Source organism: Desmodus rotundus, chromosome 3 (genome assembly GCF_022682495.2).
Source record: "Desmodus rotundus isolate HL8 chromosome 3, HLdesRot8A.1, whole genome shotgun sequence".
In the NCBI taxonomy this organism is placed as follows: Eukaryota; Metazoa; Chordata; class Mammalia; order Chiroptera; family Phyllostomidae; genus Desmodus; species Desmodus rotundus.
The window spans coordinates 93,617,935-93,631,058 of NC_071389.1; the positions used below are offsets into that span (position 1 = coordinate 93,617,935).

Consider the following 13,124-nt stretch of genomic DNA (forward strand, 5'->3'; position numbering starts at 1 on the left):
GTGGTTGGGGATGTACCGTCATGCTGTTTCCACCACTGATCTGGGCTTTGATGGGAAATGTGGAGTAGAGAAGAAACATGACATTTTGGAATAAGGATGACTTCAATTTGAACCCTGGCTGAGTGGATTGGGCATGCTTTCTCCTTAATGAGCCTCAGTATCTGTGTTAGTTTCCTAGGGCTGTCATAAGAAATTAACCACTGTCAAAATTTATGAAAAAGACCTTAACCAAGATAGGAATCAGGAAGGCCTATGGGAGGGGCTCTCACACTCTGTTGGTCATGAAAATCCTACAGGAAGAATTCTAGGGTTATAATGGAGCTCTGTGGGTATAACAGCCCCTCCCCTTAACTTCCTCTCACCTTCCTCTCACCCTCTTTAAAGAACTTCCTTCTTTTTTGTCTCAGGGACTAGCAGTGGCTTACCACATTTGGCTGTGCATGAAAGACTGCAATCCTTTCTTTTTCCCCTGAATAAATGCTCATGATGAAGAAATACCTTGCTGACTTTTTGTTTATGGTTGACATATCTGGGGCCTTGTCCAGGATCCAGAGGATACTCCATAGCTCTGGGGCTTAGTGAGCAAACCAGTGTCAGTTCCCACAGAACCATTTAAGCTCCTTGTGTTCTTCCCAACTCAGAGACTGAGGCTAAATCTTCTGGATCCGAGCTTCTGCTTTTGTGTTCTGAAGACGTCTAGGGTTTATATGGGAACTGTTCAGAGGTTTTTCTTTTCTTTTCTTTTTCTTTTCTTTTCTTTTCTTTTCTTTTCTTTTCTTTTCTTTTCTTTTCTTTTCTTTTCTTTTCTTTTCTTTTCTTCTTTTCTTTTCTCCTTCCTTCCTTCCTTCTTTTGTTAAAAGGCCTTGTTTGTTTCTGAGTCTTTGTTCAGCTCTTTAGCCTGCCTCCCTAGCAGATCACACTGCTTAGGTACTGTGTTAGCTGTAACCTGATTCTACCTGGAAGCAGGTTGTTTTCACAGAAACAGTACAAACCTTGGGTCTGATTCTGTCTTGAACCAGACTACCCCACTGAAATGTGTTTCAGCCTCTGGCCTAACTCTTTTGACAACAGGTTGTGTCTACTAGAACTGGTTGTTCAGCTGTTGGTCTGACCTCTCTGGGATCTGACTGTTCTAAGTAACACTGGCTGGTACTAAGCCTACAGGTTGCTGAGCTGTTTTAAACTGTTTTGGGCCCCTGTTCTAGAGGAAAGCCTCTAAAAAAATGGGATTTCAGTGATCTAAATATTTTCATGGCAACCTCCTATTGGGACCTTGGCTGAATTTATGTTTAAATATTACTGTCCATCTCATGCACATTTTTAACTAATGAAGTGATCTGACCTGAAGTAATTTGGAACATTAATGATCACTATGGCGAGCCTTTGAGATCCCCTAACTTAATTTTCTTAAGTGAATTAGACAATCATAGCTCTGGGATTGCCAAAACTAAATGGAATGCTGATTTTAAGTGTTATTTCAAGGCTACCAAAAATTACCAGTTATCTGAAGTTGCCTCTTTGCAAAATGAAGTTTTAGAATTAACAGGCTAACAAACTTTTAAAGAGAGAGAAGACTGCTTTTGAAGGCTTGTGTTCCTTATCTCTGGTAACAAGGTACCCTCCCAACCCCAACTCCCTTCTCAGATTCCACCTCTGAAACCCACCTTGCTCTCCTCCCATTAATCTTTTGCCTCAGGCTCTGTCCCTAGAGCCATAATGCTCATTTTTCCTCAATTCCTTTGTCTCAAGCTCTACCTCCTAGGTCAGATTGCCCTCCACTCTTGGCTTCTTTGACTCTGGTTGCCTCTGGTGCTGTGCCCATCTGAATTTTCTCTCACTCCTTCCTCCTCCTCTGAACCTATCAGTACTTCCCCATTAAAGTTAAGCCTTTGGAGGATTCTAATATACTTCAAGCCTTTCATGTTCTTTGAACCAAAGCTGACTTACAAGCCATATTTAAAGAATTTCCTAAGGTAACTGAGGATCCTGACAGATTTGCTGAGGAGTTTTCATACAGTTAGGCAAACCTATCAGCCTGAGTTTTCCGATTTATATCAACCAGTTTGTATGCTAGTTAGTGAAGGCCACGCTCAGCATTTGATGAAGCTTCCCTGATGGGGACATCCTGAAAGGGATTTATAAAAGGAAAAAAAAAAACCCTTTAGTTTTTGTCCAAATGCTAGAAAATTCACGGGAGACCTCCACTGAGCAATTGCCATTGCTCTTCCAAAGCCTGTTCATGACAGCAGAGTCAGAAGCTAGGAAAATTCCTGGGAAAGTGGAATGGGGAAACTGAGACAAGAAAATTAAATAAGGGCAAACAGTTTGAGAAACTGAAAGCCAGCTGGTGAATGGCAAGACTTCATCTGTCCTAATCAAGGACACTTGAGAGCAAATGGTTTATACCTCTCCTCCCAAACCAGAGAATACATAGTTTAAATCACCCTAGTCTGGGAACTTTGATAATTCTCTTTGCAGTTTCAATTGGCACGTGTTCTGAAAATCACAAGAGAAATACAAGATAAACAACTATTTTTTACTGAGTGTATTTATAGGGCTTAAAGAAGGAGAAAAAGACGACAAGGGTACACCTGTGGGGAGAAGAAAACAGTGGCCATTTGTTAACACCCCTTAGCCATAGAAACTCAGCCAAAATGACAAAATGTAAGAGCCTACTCCCACCCTATGACTCCAATAAACAACCTGGACACTCCTGGGCTCAGGCCCGATTCTCTGGTCCTAATTCCTAGAGTTTCCACCCTTTGCATAGCTGAAATAAATCTTATCTTCATTATCAGCATTCCTGAACTAAATTCTTTTATTTCAGGAGACAAGAACCCAAATCAGTTCCCAGTCCAGTTTGGTAACATGTTTGTTGGAACAAAATTCAGACTTGCTGAAATCTGAGGAATCTGTTCATGACTATTATAATTGAATTCAGATTTTTTTAAAGAAAATTCTGGCCTTCCTTCAGAAGTTGACTCCACTTGGGTAGCTTTTAACTCTGTGTTTTTTAATGGGCTGAACTGAGACCTTTCCCTTTTAGTTAAAGGGACCAGAATGGAATGGGAAACCATGTCCAAACTACATTTGGTTAATTAAGCAAATAAGCATGCCTATACCCTAGATGATTCAACTAGAAGTAAGACTTCTAAGAGCTTTTATTGTAAACTGTGGAAAATGAAGGCTTGTATACAACTAAAAGACTTCTAGCTTCTGCTATTATTACAAAGAGCCATGGGATTGGAAAAGAAATTGTCACAAATTTAAGCACTTTTTAAAGGTGACCTCAGTCTTTTAACTAATTTCCCAAGATTGTTCTAATCTCCAATAATGGGGCTCTGAAGAACTACAGAGTTTTCCAAATTCCCCTCCTTAATCTTCTTGGAGAAACCTTTTTCCACCCAGGAAATGAATCTCTCTTTGCTCCTATTGACACTCGAGTTACACTCTCAATGCTCAACACCACTGTGAGAAAGCAGACCCTGCCTTAGATTAATAAAACAGTCAAATAATGGGTATTTAAAATAAACCATAACCAATTTCTGTCTCTCAACTTAGTCTACTTTTTAAGGCCTTTAAGAGATATACACTCTTCTCTTAGTTCTTCACCTATTTGTTATTAGGCTGAGACTGATAAAATATCATGCCAGAATTTCTCTCTCCCAAAAGGGGGAAATAATACTAAAATTTGACAATAGCTGGTCAATTAAGTGAACTAAATGACCCTTCAATATGTTTTATTTGTTCCATTTCTAATGGCACTGTAGCTGAATTTGGAAGCACTGATTTGTCCTGATTGAACCAGCTGCCATCCTATTTATGGGCAACATCTTCGACTGATATTGGCAGGATCCACAGTGCACCTCCTATTAAGACTCCATTGGCAAGATTTGTAAAGACCTCCAAAAATCTTGAAAGAAAGTTTTGCTATTGGTCATTCTAAATCTGATTCATCTCTTTGGGAATTCATAAACTGCCACCTTTTGGGATAATGACAGGACCTTCCATGCATTTGGCTCATGCTTCTTTCAATCTACAGTTGACAAAGGAAGACATACTTCAATATTTTAAAGGCCTAATTGCTTCATTTGAACATAACAATGCTTGGGTAGAACAATCTTTTCACAACGCTGCTCCAAGAAGGTGAAACACCAAATACCACACTCTAAAACCTGGAGACTTTGTTTACTGGAAAAAATTCCTTCCAGCCTTGCTGGAAGGGCCCTTACAGGTACTGTGGATTAACCCCTGTGTTGATGATCTCCAGGGAGTATACTCTTGGATTCATGTGGCACACAAAATGATAGCATCAAACCCTGACTGGAATGGCACAATCTGGTGACTGAAATTACAGCTGCCAAAAAATTGAAGCAGGTGGTATCTGAAGGAGGCAACTTCCCCAGAATAACTGGACCTGGCCAGTATAATCATTTCTTAATGTTGCTTTATTTACCTTTTTTTTCTTGGAAGGAAGATGCTTCCCTGCCTCCCCCTTCGCCCCCCATTTCTCAATCTCTTGTGAAATGGGTAAACCTCTCTAGTTTTTATATCTGTCATCAAGAGTTCTGATGTCCAAGATAGTAATGACTCCTTATTTCACTTCTTTCAGGTTTTAGCTCCTGATTTAGAATTGTTGTATAATGTAAATTTGTTCTGTTGATTTTAATTTTGTTTTGTATTCTTTTTGTTGCTAAGCTCTGAACAAAGTTGAAGCTGGACATGAACAGTTTCTGGACCATACACCTTTTCTACAGTATGAGACACAACACCAAGAAGTCCTTCTTGACATCGAGGGACAAAAGGCTGCTGAAGTCAAAAGACCTGACTGTTGATCATTATTGCTTTCGGAGAAAGATCTTGATCAAAAGGGGGGAATGTCAATATTATGAGAATGATTCTAACCAAGTCAGAAATCGGGAATGCCTGTAGGAGGAGTTCTCATATTCAATTGGGTTGGCCCAAAAGTTTGTTTTTTCCATAAGATGGCTCTAGTAGGGCTTAGTTGTCTTTAACTTCATTTGAAACAATTTTGTTAGATTGTATTGTTAAAGCTGTCATATCAGCATGTATTTAAAAAAATGTCAAAATTGGTGAATTTTTGTATAACAATTTCAATATCGAAGATGGAAGAGTATAAGCAACATTTTCAGCATCTTATGCTTTATTACTTCAAGAAAGGTAAAAATGCAGCTGAAACACAAAAAAGATTTGTGCAGTGTAAGGAGAAGGTGCTGTGACTGATTGAAAGTGTCTAAAGTGTATTGTGCAAGTGTCTATAGAGGAGATACAGATAGCCAATAAATATATGAAAATATGCTCAACATCACTAATCATCAGAGATGATGCAAACCATCTAATTTAATGCAAATTAAAACCACAGTGAGATATCACCTCACACCTGTCAGAATGGCTATCATGAGTCAATCAACAAACAACAAGTGCTGGTGAAGATGTGAGAAAAGGGAGCACTTGTGCACTGTTGGTGGGAATGCAGACTGGTGTAACCACTATGGAAAGCAATATGAAGATACCTCAAAAATTAAAAATGGATCTGCCGTTTGACCCAGCTATCCCATTTCTGCGAATACTTGTATATCTGAAGAAACCCAAAACACTAATTCAAAAGAACATAAGCATTCCTATATTCATTGCAGCATTATTAACAATCACCAAGATATAGAAACAGCCCAAATGTCAATCACTAGGTGAGTTGGTAAAAGAACTATGGGGCATTTACAAATGGAATACTACTCAGCTATAGAAAAGAAGAAAATTTTACCCTTTGTGACAACAGGGATAGACCCGAAGAATATTATGTTAAGTGAAATAAGCCAATCAGAGAAAGACAAATACCATATGATTTCACTTATATGTAGAACCTAATGAACAAAGTGAACTAACAAGAAAATAGAGACAGAATCATAGACAGCAGACGACAGCTATTGGTGAGGGGAGGTTAGAGGATGGAGGGATTGGGCAAAAAGGAAAAAAAAACTTCATGGACATGGACAACAGTATGGTGATTGCAGAGGGGAGGAGGGTAAAGGAGTTAAATGGTAATAAAAAAATACAATAAAACTTTTAAAAAGTGTTTTGTGAAGCTTCATGCTGAATATTTATCACTGAAATGTGCTCCACAGTTGGGCAATCCAGTTGAAGTTGATAGCAAGCAAATCAAGACATTAATTGAGAACAATCAATAATGTACCACATGGGAGATAGCTGACAGACTCAAAATATCCAAATCAACAATGTTTTTGGTGAAAAAGAAAAATGTGTCTCATTTTATGGAAAAAAAACTATACAGATTTTTTGCCAACCCAATACATTATTCATGAAAGCCTTACAGAAAAAACCTTGTTGTTACAACAGAGTTCTATGGTTATAACAGCCCCTCCCCTTAACTCCCTTTTCCTTTCTTTAAAAGAACAATGACTTATCTGCACATGGCTCACCATGGCTGCACTCACTGGATTGCAACTCTTTTTCTTTTCCCTGAATAAATCTGTTTTGCTGATGGACTACCTGGGCCACTTTATGTTTACAGTTAATACTGCAAACTGTGTAGATCAAAGCAACACAAATTTATTGAACAGAAATTCAGTTGTAAAAGCCAGAAGTCTAAAATCAAGGTGTTGGCCAGGCCATGCTCTCTCTCTCTCTCCTAGTTTCTGGTGCTTGCTGACAATTCTTGGCATTCTTTGGTTTATAGGTGCATCATTCCAATCCCTTCCTCTGTCACCACATAGTGAACTTTTCCCTGTGTGTCTATCTCCTATTCTCATGAGGACACCAGTTGCATTGAATTTGGGGCCCACCCTACTCAAGTATTACCTCATCCTTACTAATCACATTGGCATTGGCCTTATTTCCAAGTAACTTTACACTCTGAAGTAGTGGGGAGTTGTGAATGCAACATGTCTTTTTGGGAAATACAGTGCAACCTTTAACAAAATCCTCATAAGAGAATGGGGCTAATAACTGTCCTCGGCAGAATTTTTATGAGGATTAAAAGCAATGGAGCTCAGTGTCTAGCACACATAGTAGGTGGTCAGTGAATAGAAGCCTGTATTATTGTGGGATTCCTGATTTGGGGTATGTAGTACACCAACTACAAGATGGGCCCAGTGAAGCTGGGACTGAGGGGAAGTGCATCAGGCCCACAAAGTGCCTCCAGAAAGTTGCCGCAGGCTTCATCTTAATGGTAGGTCCCTCCTTGAAAGAAGCTGGGTATTTATTGTATTAAAGACTGAAGGTTTCTTAACATATTTTAAATAATATATGTTTGTATAAGAGAAAGAATATGGTAGGGTAAGGAATACTGTATTAGAAAGAGGGGCAGATCTGGGCTGTCATCAGGACTTTTCCCCTAATTTACTGAATAGCTTTTGTTTTCCTGCAGATAGAAAAAAGGTGTTAGACCAGATGATGTTTAGGGCCCCTTTTCAGTTGGTGTATTCTGCATAGTGTATTTCTCATGTTCTCACCCCCTCACACAGGTGTCAAAATGTTACAGAACAGACTCAAGGTGGAGGGTGAACAATATACTATTACCAAAAGGACCCCCCCTTCCTCTCTGGGCGCCCCGCCTCCTGACCTACTAGGTTCACCTAGCCTGCTGCCAGGGAAAGACATCTCTCGGTGCCAGAGACTGGTGAAAAGGAAAGGAATTATTTATTTAAAAGCTATACAGACTCACAGTAATGACTTAATGTCTTCATTAAAATACTAAAGTCCTTTAGAATACCCACAGACATAGACAGTCCTTCCTTCTCCCTCTGCCCTAGTCTGTGGTACTGTGTCTCAGGAAAAGAAGTAGAAGTATGTGATTCAGGCTCCCGGCACCATCAGCTGTGTTGTTGCCACAATCTCCAGTTAATCCAAAGTCATGTGGCACCTTCTCAGGACCCACCAGCAAGAGTCCTTTCATCCCTTTTCTTCCTAAGCTGCATGGCAAAAAGGAGCACCCTAAAGCCACGTGGTCCTGACTCTCGCTCAAGCTGCGGGGTCCCTACTCCACCAAAGCCGCGTGGTCCTCTCCTCGCAGGGCTGCTGAGCCTGGGTTTAAATCCCAGTGCCAGTCTTCCTCTGCAGCCCCATTTCCAACTCCTCCTACAATCAGTTACACTTGCCAGCATTCCTGTATCCTTCCAGCTTTACTGGGCTGCCATAGTAAGTCTGGGCAGGTGTGGACCCATGGCATGGAGCCAATCATCTCCAAGCTCTCACGCTGGCGCTGTAACCAAGGTGAGTTGCCTCCCAGTTACATCTTGGTGGAAGTCACTTCCATCCCCCTGGTTCAAAGCATGGCCATAGCCATTTAACACATCTGTGAAACCAGTTAAAGGTTATAAATATGTTAAATGATCATGCCAGAGATTAGCTGCACAGCTGTTGCTATACAAAACAGCTCTGAATGGACCTTCTCCATGTGTCCCATCCCCCAAGCTCAGACTTGTGGGGGTGAGGACATCCTATATATATTTTTCTAATATTTCCTGGACACCTTGAGTTCTAGACCCCGTTACAAATCCCTATTTGGACTCCCCCACCTCGGCTACAGCCTGTTACAAAAATAATAAACTAGTGAAACTTTTCTGTTCATTAATAAGAATTAAATTTCTACATTATTGTTATTTGATTTTTCCCACTACCATTGTTCCTTTAAAATGTAAAAATAATACATGCTCATTACCTAAGGATAGGAATTATAGGAAACTAAATAAAAAAATATAACAATGATGTGAGGGATTAAAGAGTAATTTCCCATTTGATATATAATATATGTTGCCATCACAGTAACTTTTAGCATGACTTGAACCATTCTGAAAGGCACCAGGACCACAAATTATACATACACATGAGAAAAGAAAGCATGGACCCAGGGCATCAGAGAAGAATCCGTGTGACAGACATTGTTTGCTAACCCAACTTCTATCTTCATTCTTCCTTTTCTAACTCTACTATAGACATAAGTGTTGAGCATGTTCAGTTTCTCTTGCATCCAGAAATGGCCATGTGGCATAGTTCTGGTCAAAGAAGGGTGAAAAGAAGCCTACCAGAAAGTTTCCATGACAGTACTTTCCATCTAAAAGAAACAGAAAACTCTGGCACCACCTTTCTTATTTCTCCTTCCTTTGATTGCAAATGCAATGCCTGGGGCTGCAGCAGCCCTCTTGCAAGCTTGAGGGAAAGACATTGAGCAACACAGAAATGCTGTCTCTGTCATTGGTGAGCTCCTAGACCAGTCCTTGTAATGCCTATCTCAATACTTCATTTTATTTAATAATTAATTACTGTTATGAGCTGAATTATGTCCCCACAAAATTCATATGTTGAAGTTGTGACCTCCAGTATCTCAGAATGTAACCATATTTTGAAATAAGGTCTTTGAAGTGATGATTGAGTTAAAAGGAGGCACAAGAGTGGTTTTTAATCCAATGTAAATGTCCAAGAAAATTGGACAGAGAGACACAAGGGATGCTGGAGCACAGAGGAAAGATCATGTGCAGAGGCAGCAAGAGAATGGTCATCTGTAGGCTAAGAAGAGAAGTCTCAGAAGAAATCAACCCTATTGGTATCTTGGTCTTAGACTTCCAGCTTCTGGAACTGTGAGAAAATAAATTTCTGTTATTTAATGTACCCAGTCAGCAGTGCTTTGTTATGGCAGCCCTAGTAAACTGGTACAAATACTCAATAGTTTAAGTTATGGTTTTCTGTTACTTTCAGCTAAAAACATTCTTGATAGCTTTCAGTTCTTTAAAATATGTAGTGAGATTTTTAGGACCTAGGTAAGATATTTTAAAATCTCTTATATTTAAAGAAAGTATGACTAAAATTTTACTCATCATTTAATAACTATATCCATCCCCCAGCAAATATCTTCAAAGCTTATTTTTTCATCAATTTTCTCTACAGCCTTTATAACACTCCTTCAAAGTAATTCAGCAAGGGAAAATTACCTAAATAAAGAAAAAGGAAATGACATTATAGTCAAATAAATTGTAGATTTAATTAGGACTGCAACAGCCTGGGAGTCTTTTACAGTATGAAAATTAGGAAGCTTAACAGTTGTTACCATGAATGTCTATATAATTATTTAACTGGCTTTCAGCTTCCTCAAATAGTCAATCTTTCTTGTACCAATATGATGAAAGGACAAGCAGCTAATGGCATTTGATTTTATCAGCTTTGAATACTGGGCACTGAGAACAAAAGTTCACCTACAACTGACAAATGTTCCATAGGGTAATCATCACCCAGGCATGTGCCCTGACTGGGAATCAAACCAGAGACCCTTGGGTTCGCAGGCTGGCACTCAATCCACTGAGCCACACCAGCCAGGGCCCAACTTTTAAAAACAGTGTTATATTTTTAAAATACTTATAATTGTAAATTCTAAAAAATGATTAATTTTAAAAGTAGGCTTTACATTGTTTGTGCTATTATAGTTGTCCCCCAATTTTTCCCTTTGTCCACCTCCACCCAGCCTCCTCTCACTTCCTTCAGGCACTCCTCACAACATTGCCCATGTCCATGGGTCCTTCATATATGTTCTTTGGCTAATCCCTCCACCTTCTTTCATCCAGTCCCCTCCCCAATTCCTGCAGCTGTCAGTCTGTTCTATGTATCTGTGCTTCTGTTTCTATTTTGTTCATAGTTTATTTTGTTCATACCACATATAAGTTAGATCATATGGGACTTGTCTTTCCTGACTGGCTTATTTCTCTTAACATAATATTCTCCAGTCCATCCATGCTGTCACAAAAGGTGAGTTCCTTCCTTTTTTACTGCCGCATACTATTCCATTGTGTAAATGTACCACAGCATTTTATTCACTCATCTACTAATGGGCATTTAACGCTGTTTCCAGATTTTGGCTATTGTAAACAATGCTATTCTGAATATAGGGATGAATATATATATATAGTATTGTTGTTTTGGGATTCTTAGGATATTTTTTGGGATTCTTTGGGATATTGCCAGAAGTGGAAGTACTGGGTCAAAAGGCAGTTTGTTTTTAATTTTTTGAGGTATCTCCATACTTCCACAGTGGTTGCAACAATCTGCAATCCCACCAACAGTGCAACAGTGCTCCCCTTCCTCCACTTCCTCACCAGCACTTGTTTTTGTTGGTTTATTGATGGTGGCTATTCTGACAGGATTGAGGTGCTATCTCATTGTGGTTTTAATTTGCATCTCTCTGATGATTACTGATGTTAAGCATATGTCTATGGGCCATCTATATGTCCATTTTGGAGAACAGTCTATTCCAGTCCTTTGCCCATTTTTTTAATTGGACTGTTTCTTTTCCTGTTATTGAGTTGTATTAGTTCTTTATATATTTTGAAAATTAAAGCCCTATCAGGTGTATCATTGGCAAATTTGATCTCCCATACAATAGGTTCCCTTTTCATCTTGCTAATGTTTTTTTCTTTTTGTTATTGTTGTTCAATTACAGTTGTCTTCCTTTCTCCCCCTCCCCCCCGTCCTACCTACCCCCACCGCCTACATTCAATCCTACCCCCCATAGTCTTTGTCCATGGGTCCTTTATACATGTTCCTTTATGGTCCTTCTGCTTCTTTCCCCTGTTACACCCTCTCCCCTCCCCTCTAGTCACTGTCAGTTTGTTCTTTTTTTCATGTCTCTGGTTCCATTTTACTCTCTTGTTTGTCTTGTTGATTAGGTTCAATTTGTAGGTGAGATCATATGGTATTTGTCTTTCACCAACTGGCTTCATTCACTTAGCATAATGCTCTTCAGTTCCATCCATGATGTCTGGCTTTCTGCTGGGTAGAATTCCATTGTATAAATGTTACCACAGTTTTTTGATCCACTCATTTACTGATGGACACTTACATTGCTTCCAATACTTGGCTATTGTAAATTGTGGTGCTATGAACATTGGGGTGCATATGTTCTTTTGAATTGGTGTTTCAGTTCTTAAGGTACAATCCCAGCAGTGGAATTACCAGGTCTAAAAGACAGTTCCATTTTTAGTTTTTTGAGGAAATTCCCTACTGTTTTCCACAGTGGCTACACCAGTCTGTATTCCCACCAACAATGTACTAGGGTTCCCTTTTCTCCACAACCTCAACAGCACTTATTGTTTGTTGATTTGTTTATGGTGGCCATTCTAACCAGTGTGAAGTGGTATCTCATTATGGTTTTAATTTGCATCTCTCTGATGGCTAGTAATGCTGAGCATCCTTTCATATGGCTCTGGGCCCTCTGCCTTCCTTAGGGAAGTGTCTGTTCTGGTCCTTTGCCAATTTCTTAATTTGGTTGTTTGTCTTCCTGGAGTGGAGTCATGTGAGCTATTTATATATTTTGGAGGTCAAACCCTTGTCTGAGGTATCATTGGCAAATATAGTTTCCCATGTGGTTGGTTCCCTTTTCATTTCACTGATGTTGTCTTTAGCCATGCATAAGTTTTTTATTTTGATGAAGTTCTATTTGTTTATTCTTTCCTTTATTGCCCTTGCTCTAGGGGATACATCAGTTCTTATGACAGTACCAGACTGTTTTGATAACCGTGGCCTTGTAATATAGTTTGATATCAAGTATTGTAATCCCTCTTACTTTGTTCTTCTTTCTCAAAGTTGCTGAGGCTATTTGGGGTTGTTTATGGTTCCATATACATTTTTGAAATCTTTTTTCTATATCTGTGAAATATGTCATTGCTATTTTAATAGGGATTGCATTGAATCTGTAAATTGCTTTGGGTAATATGGACTATTTGATGGTGTTAATTCTTCCAATCCATCAACATGGTATGTGCTTCCATTTATTTGTATCTTCCTTAATTTCTTTCTTGATTGTTATGTAGTTTTCTGAGTACAAGTCTTTTACCTCTTTGGTTAGGTTTATTCCTAGGTACTTTATTTTTCTTGTTGCTGTATCAAGTGGGATTTTTTTTCCTGATTTTGTTTCTGATATTTCATTGTTGGTGTACAAAAATGCCTTCGATTTCTGAATATTGACTCTGTATCCCATTGTTTTGTCAAATTTATTTATTAGGTAGAGTAGTTTTTTGTCAGAATCTATAGGGTTTTGTATGTACACTAACATGTCATCTGTAAGCAGTGACAGTTTTACTTCCTCCTTTCCAATTTGGATG

At 39.1% G+C, this 13,124-nt stretch overlaps 1 protein-coding gene across 1 annotated transcript in view; it reads left to right on the forward strand.

Annotated features, from left to right (window-relative positions):
* LOC139440759 (uncharacterized) overlaps window positions 1-6,548 on the forward strand; it is a 111,523-nt gene extending 104,975 nt beyond the window's left edge. The window contains exon 2 of the mRNA XM_071220788.1: window positions 4,699-6,548. Within this exon, the coding sequence (XP_071076889.1) occupies window positions 4,699-4,835 (137 nt within the window). The 3' untranslated portion in view covers window positions 4,836-6,548. The remainder of the gene's footprint in view (window positions 1-4,698) is intronic.
* The last annotated feature ends 6,576 nt before the right edge of the window (window positions 6,549-13,124 follow it).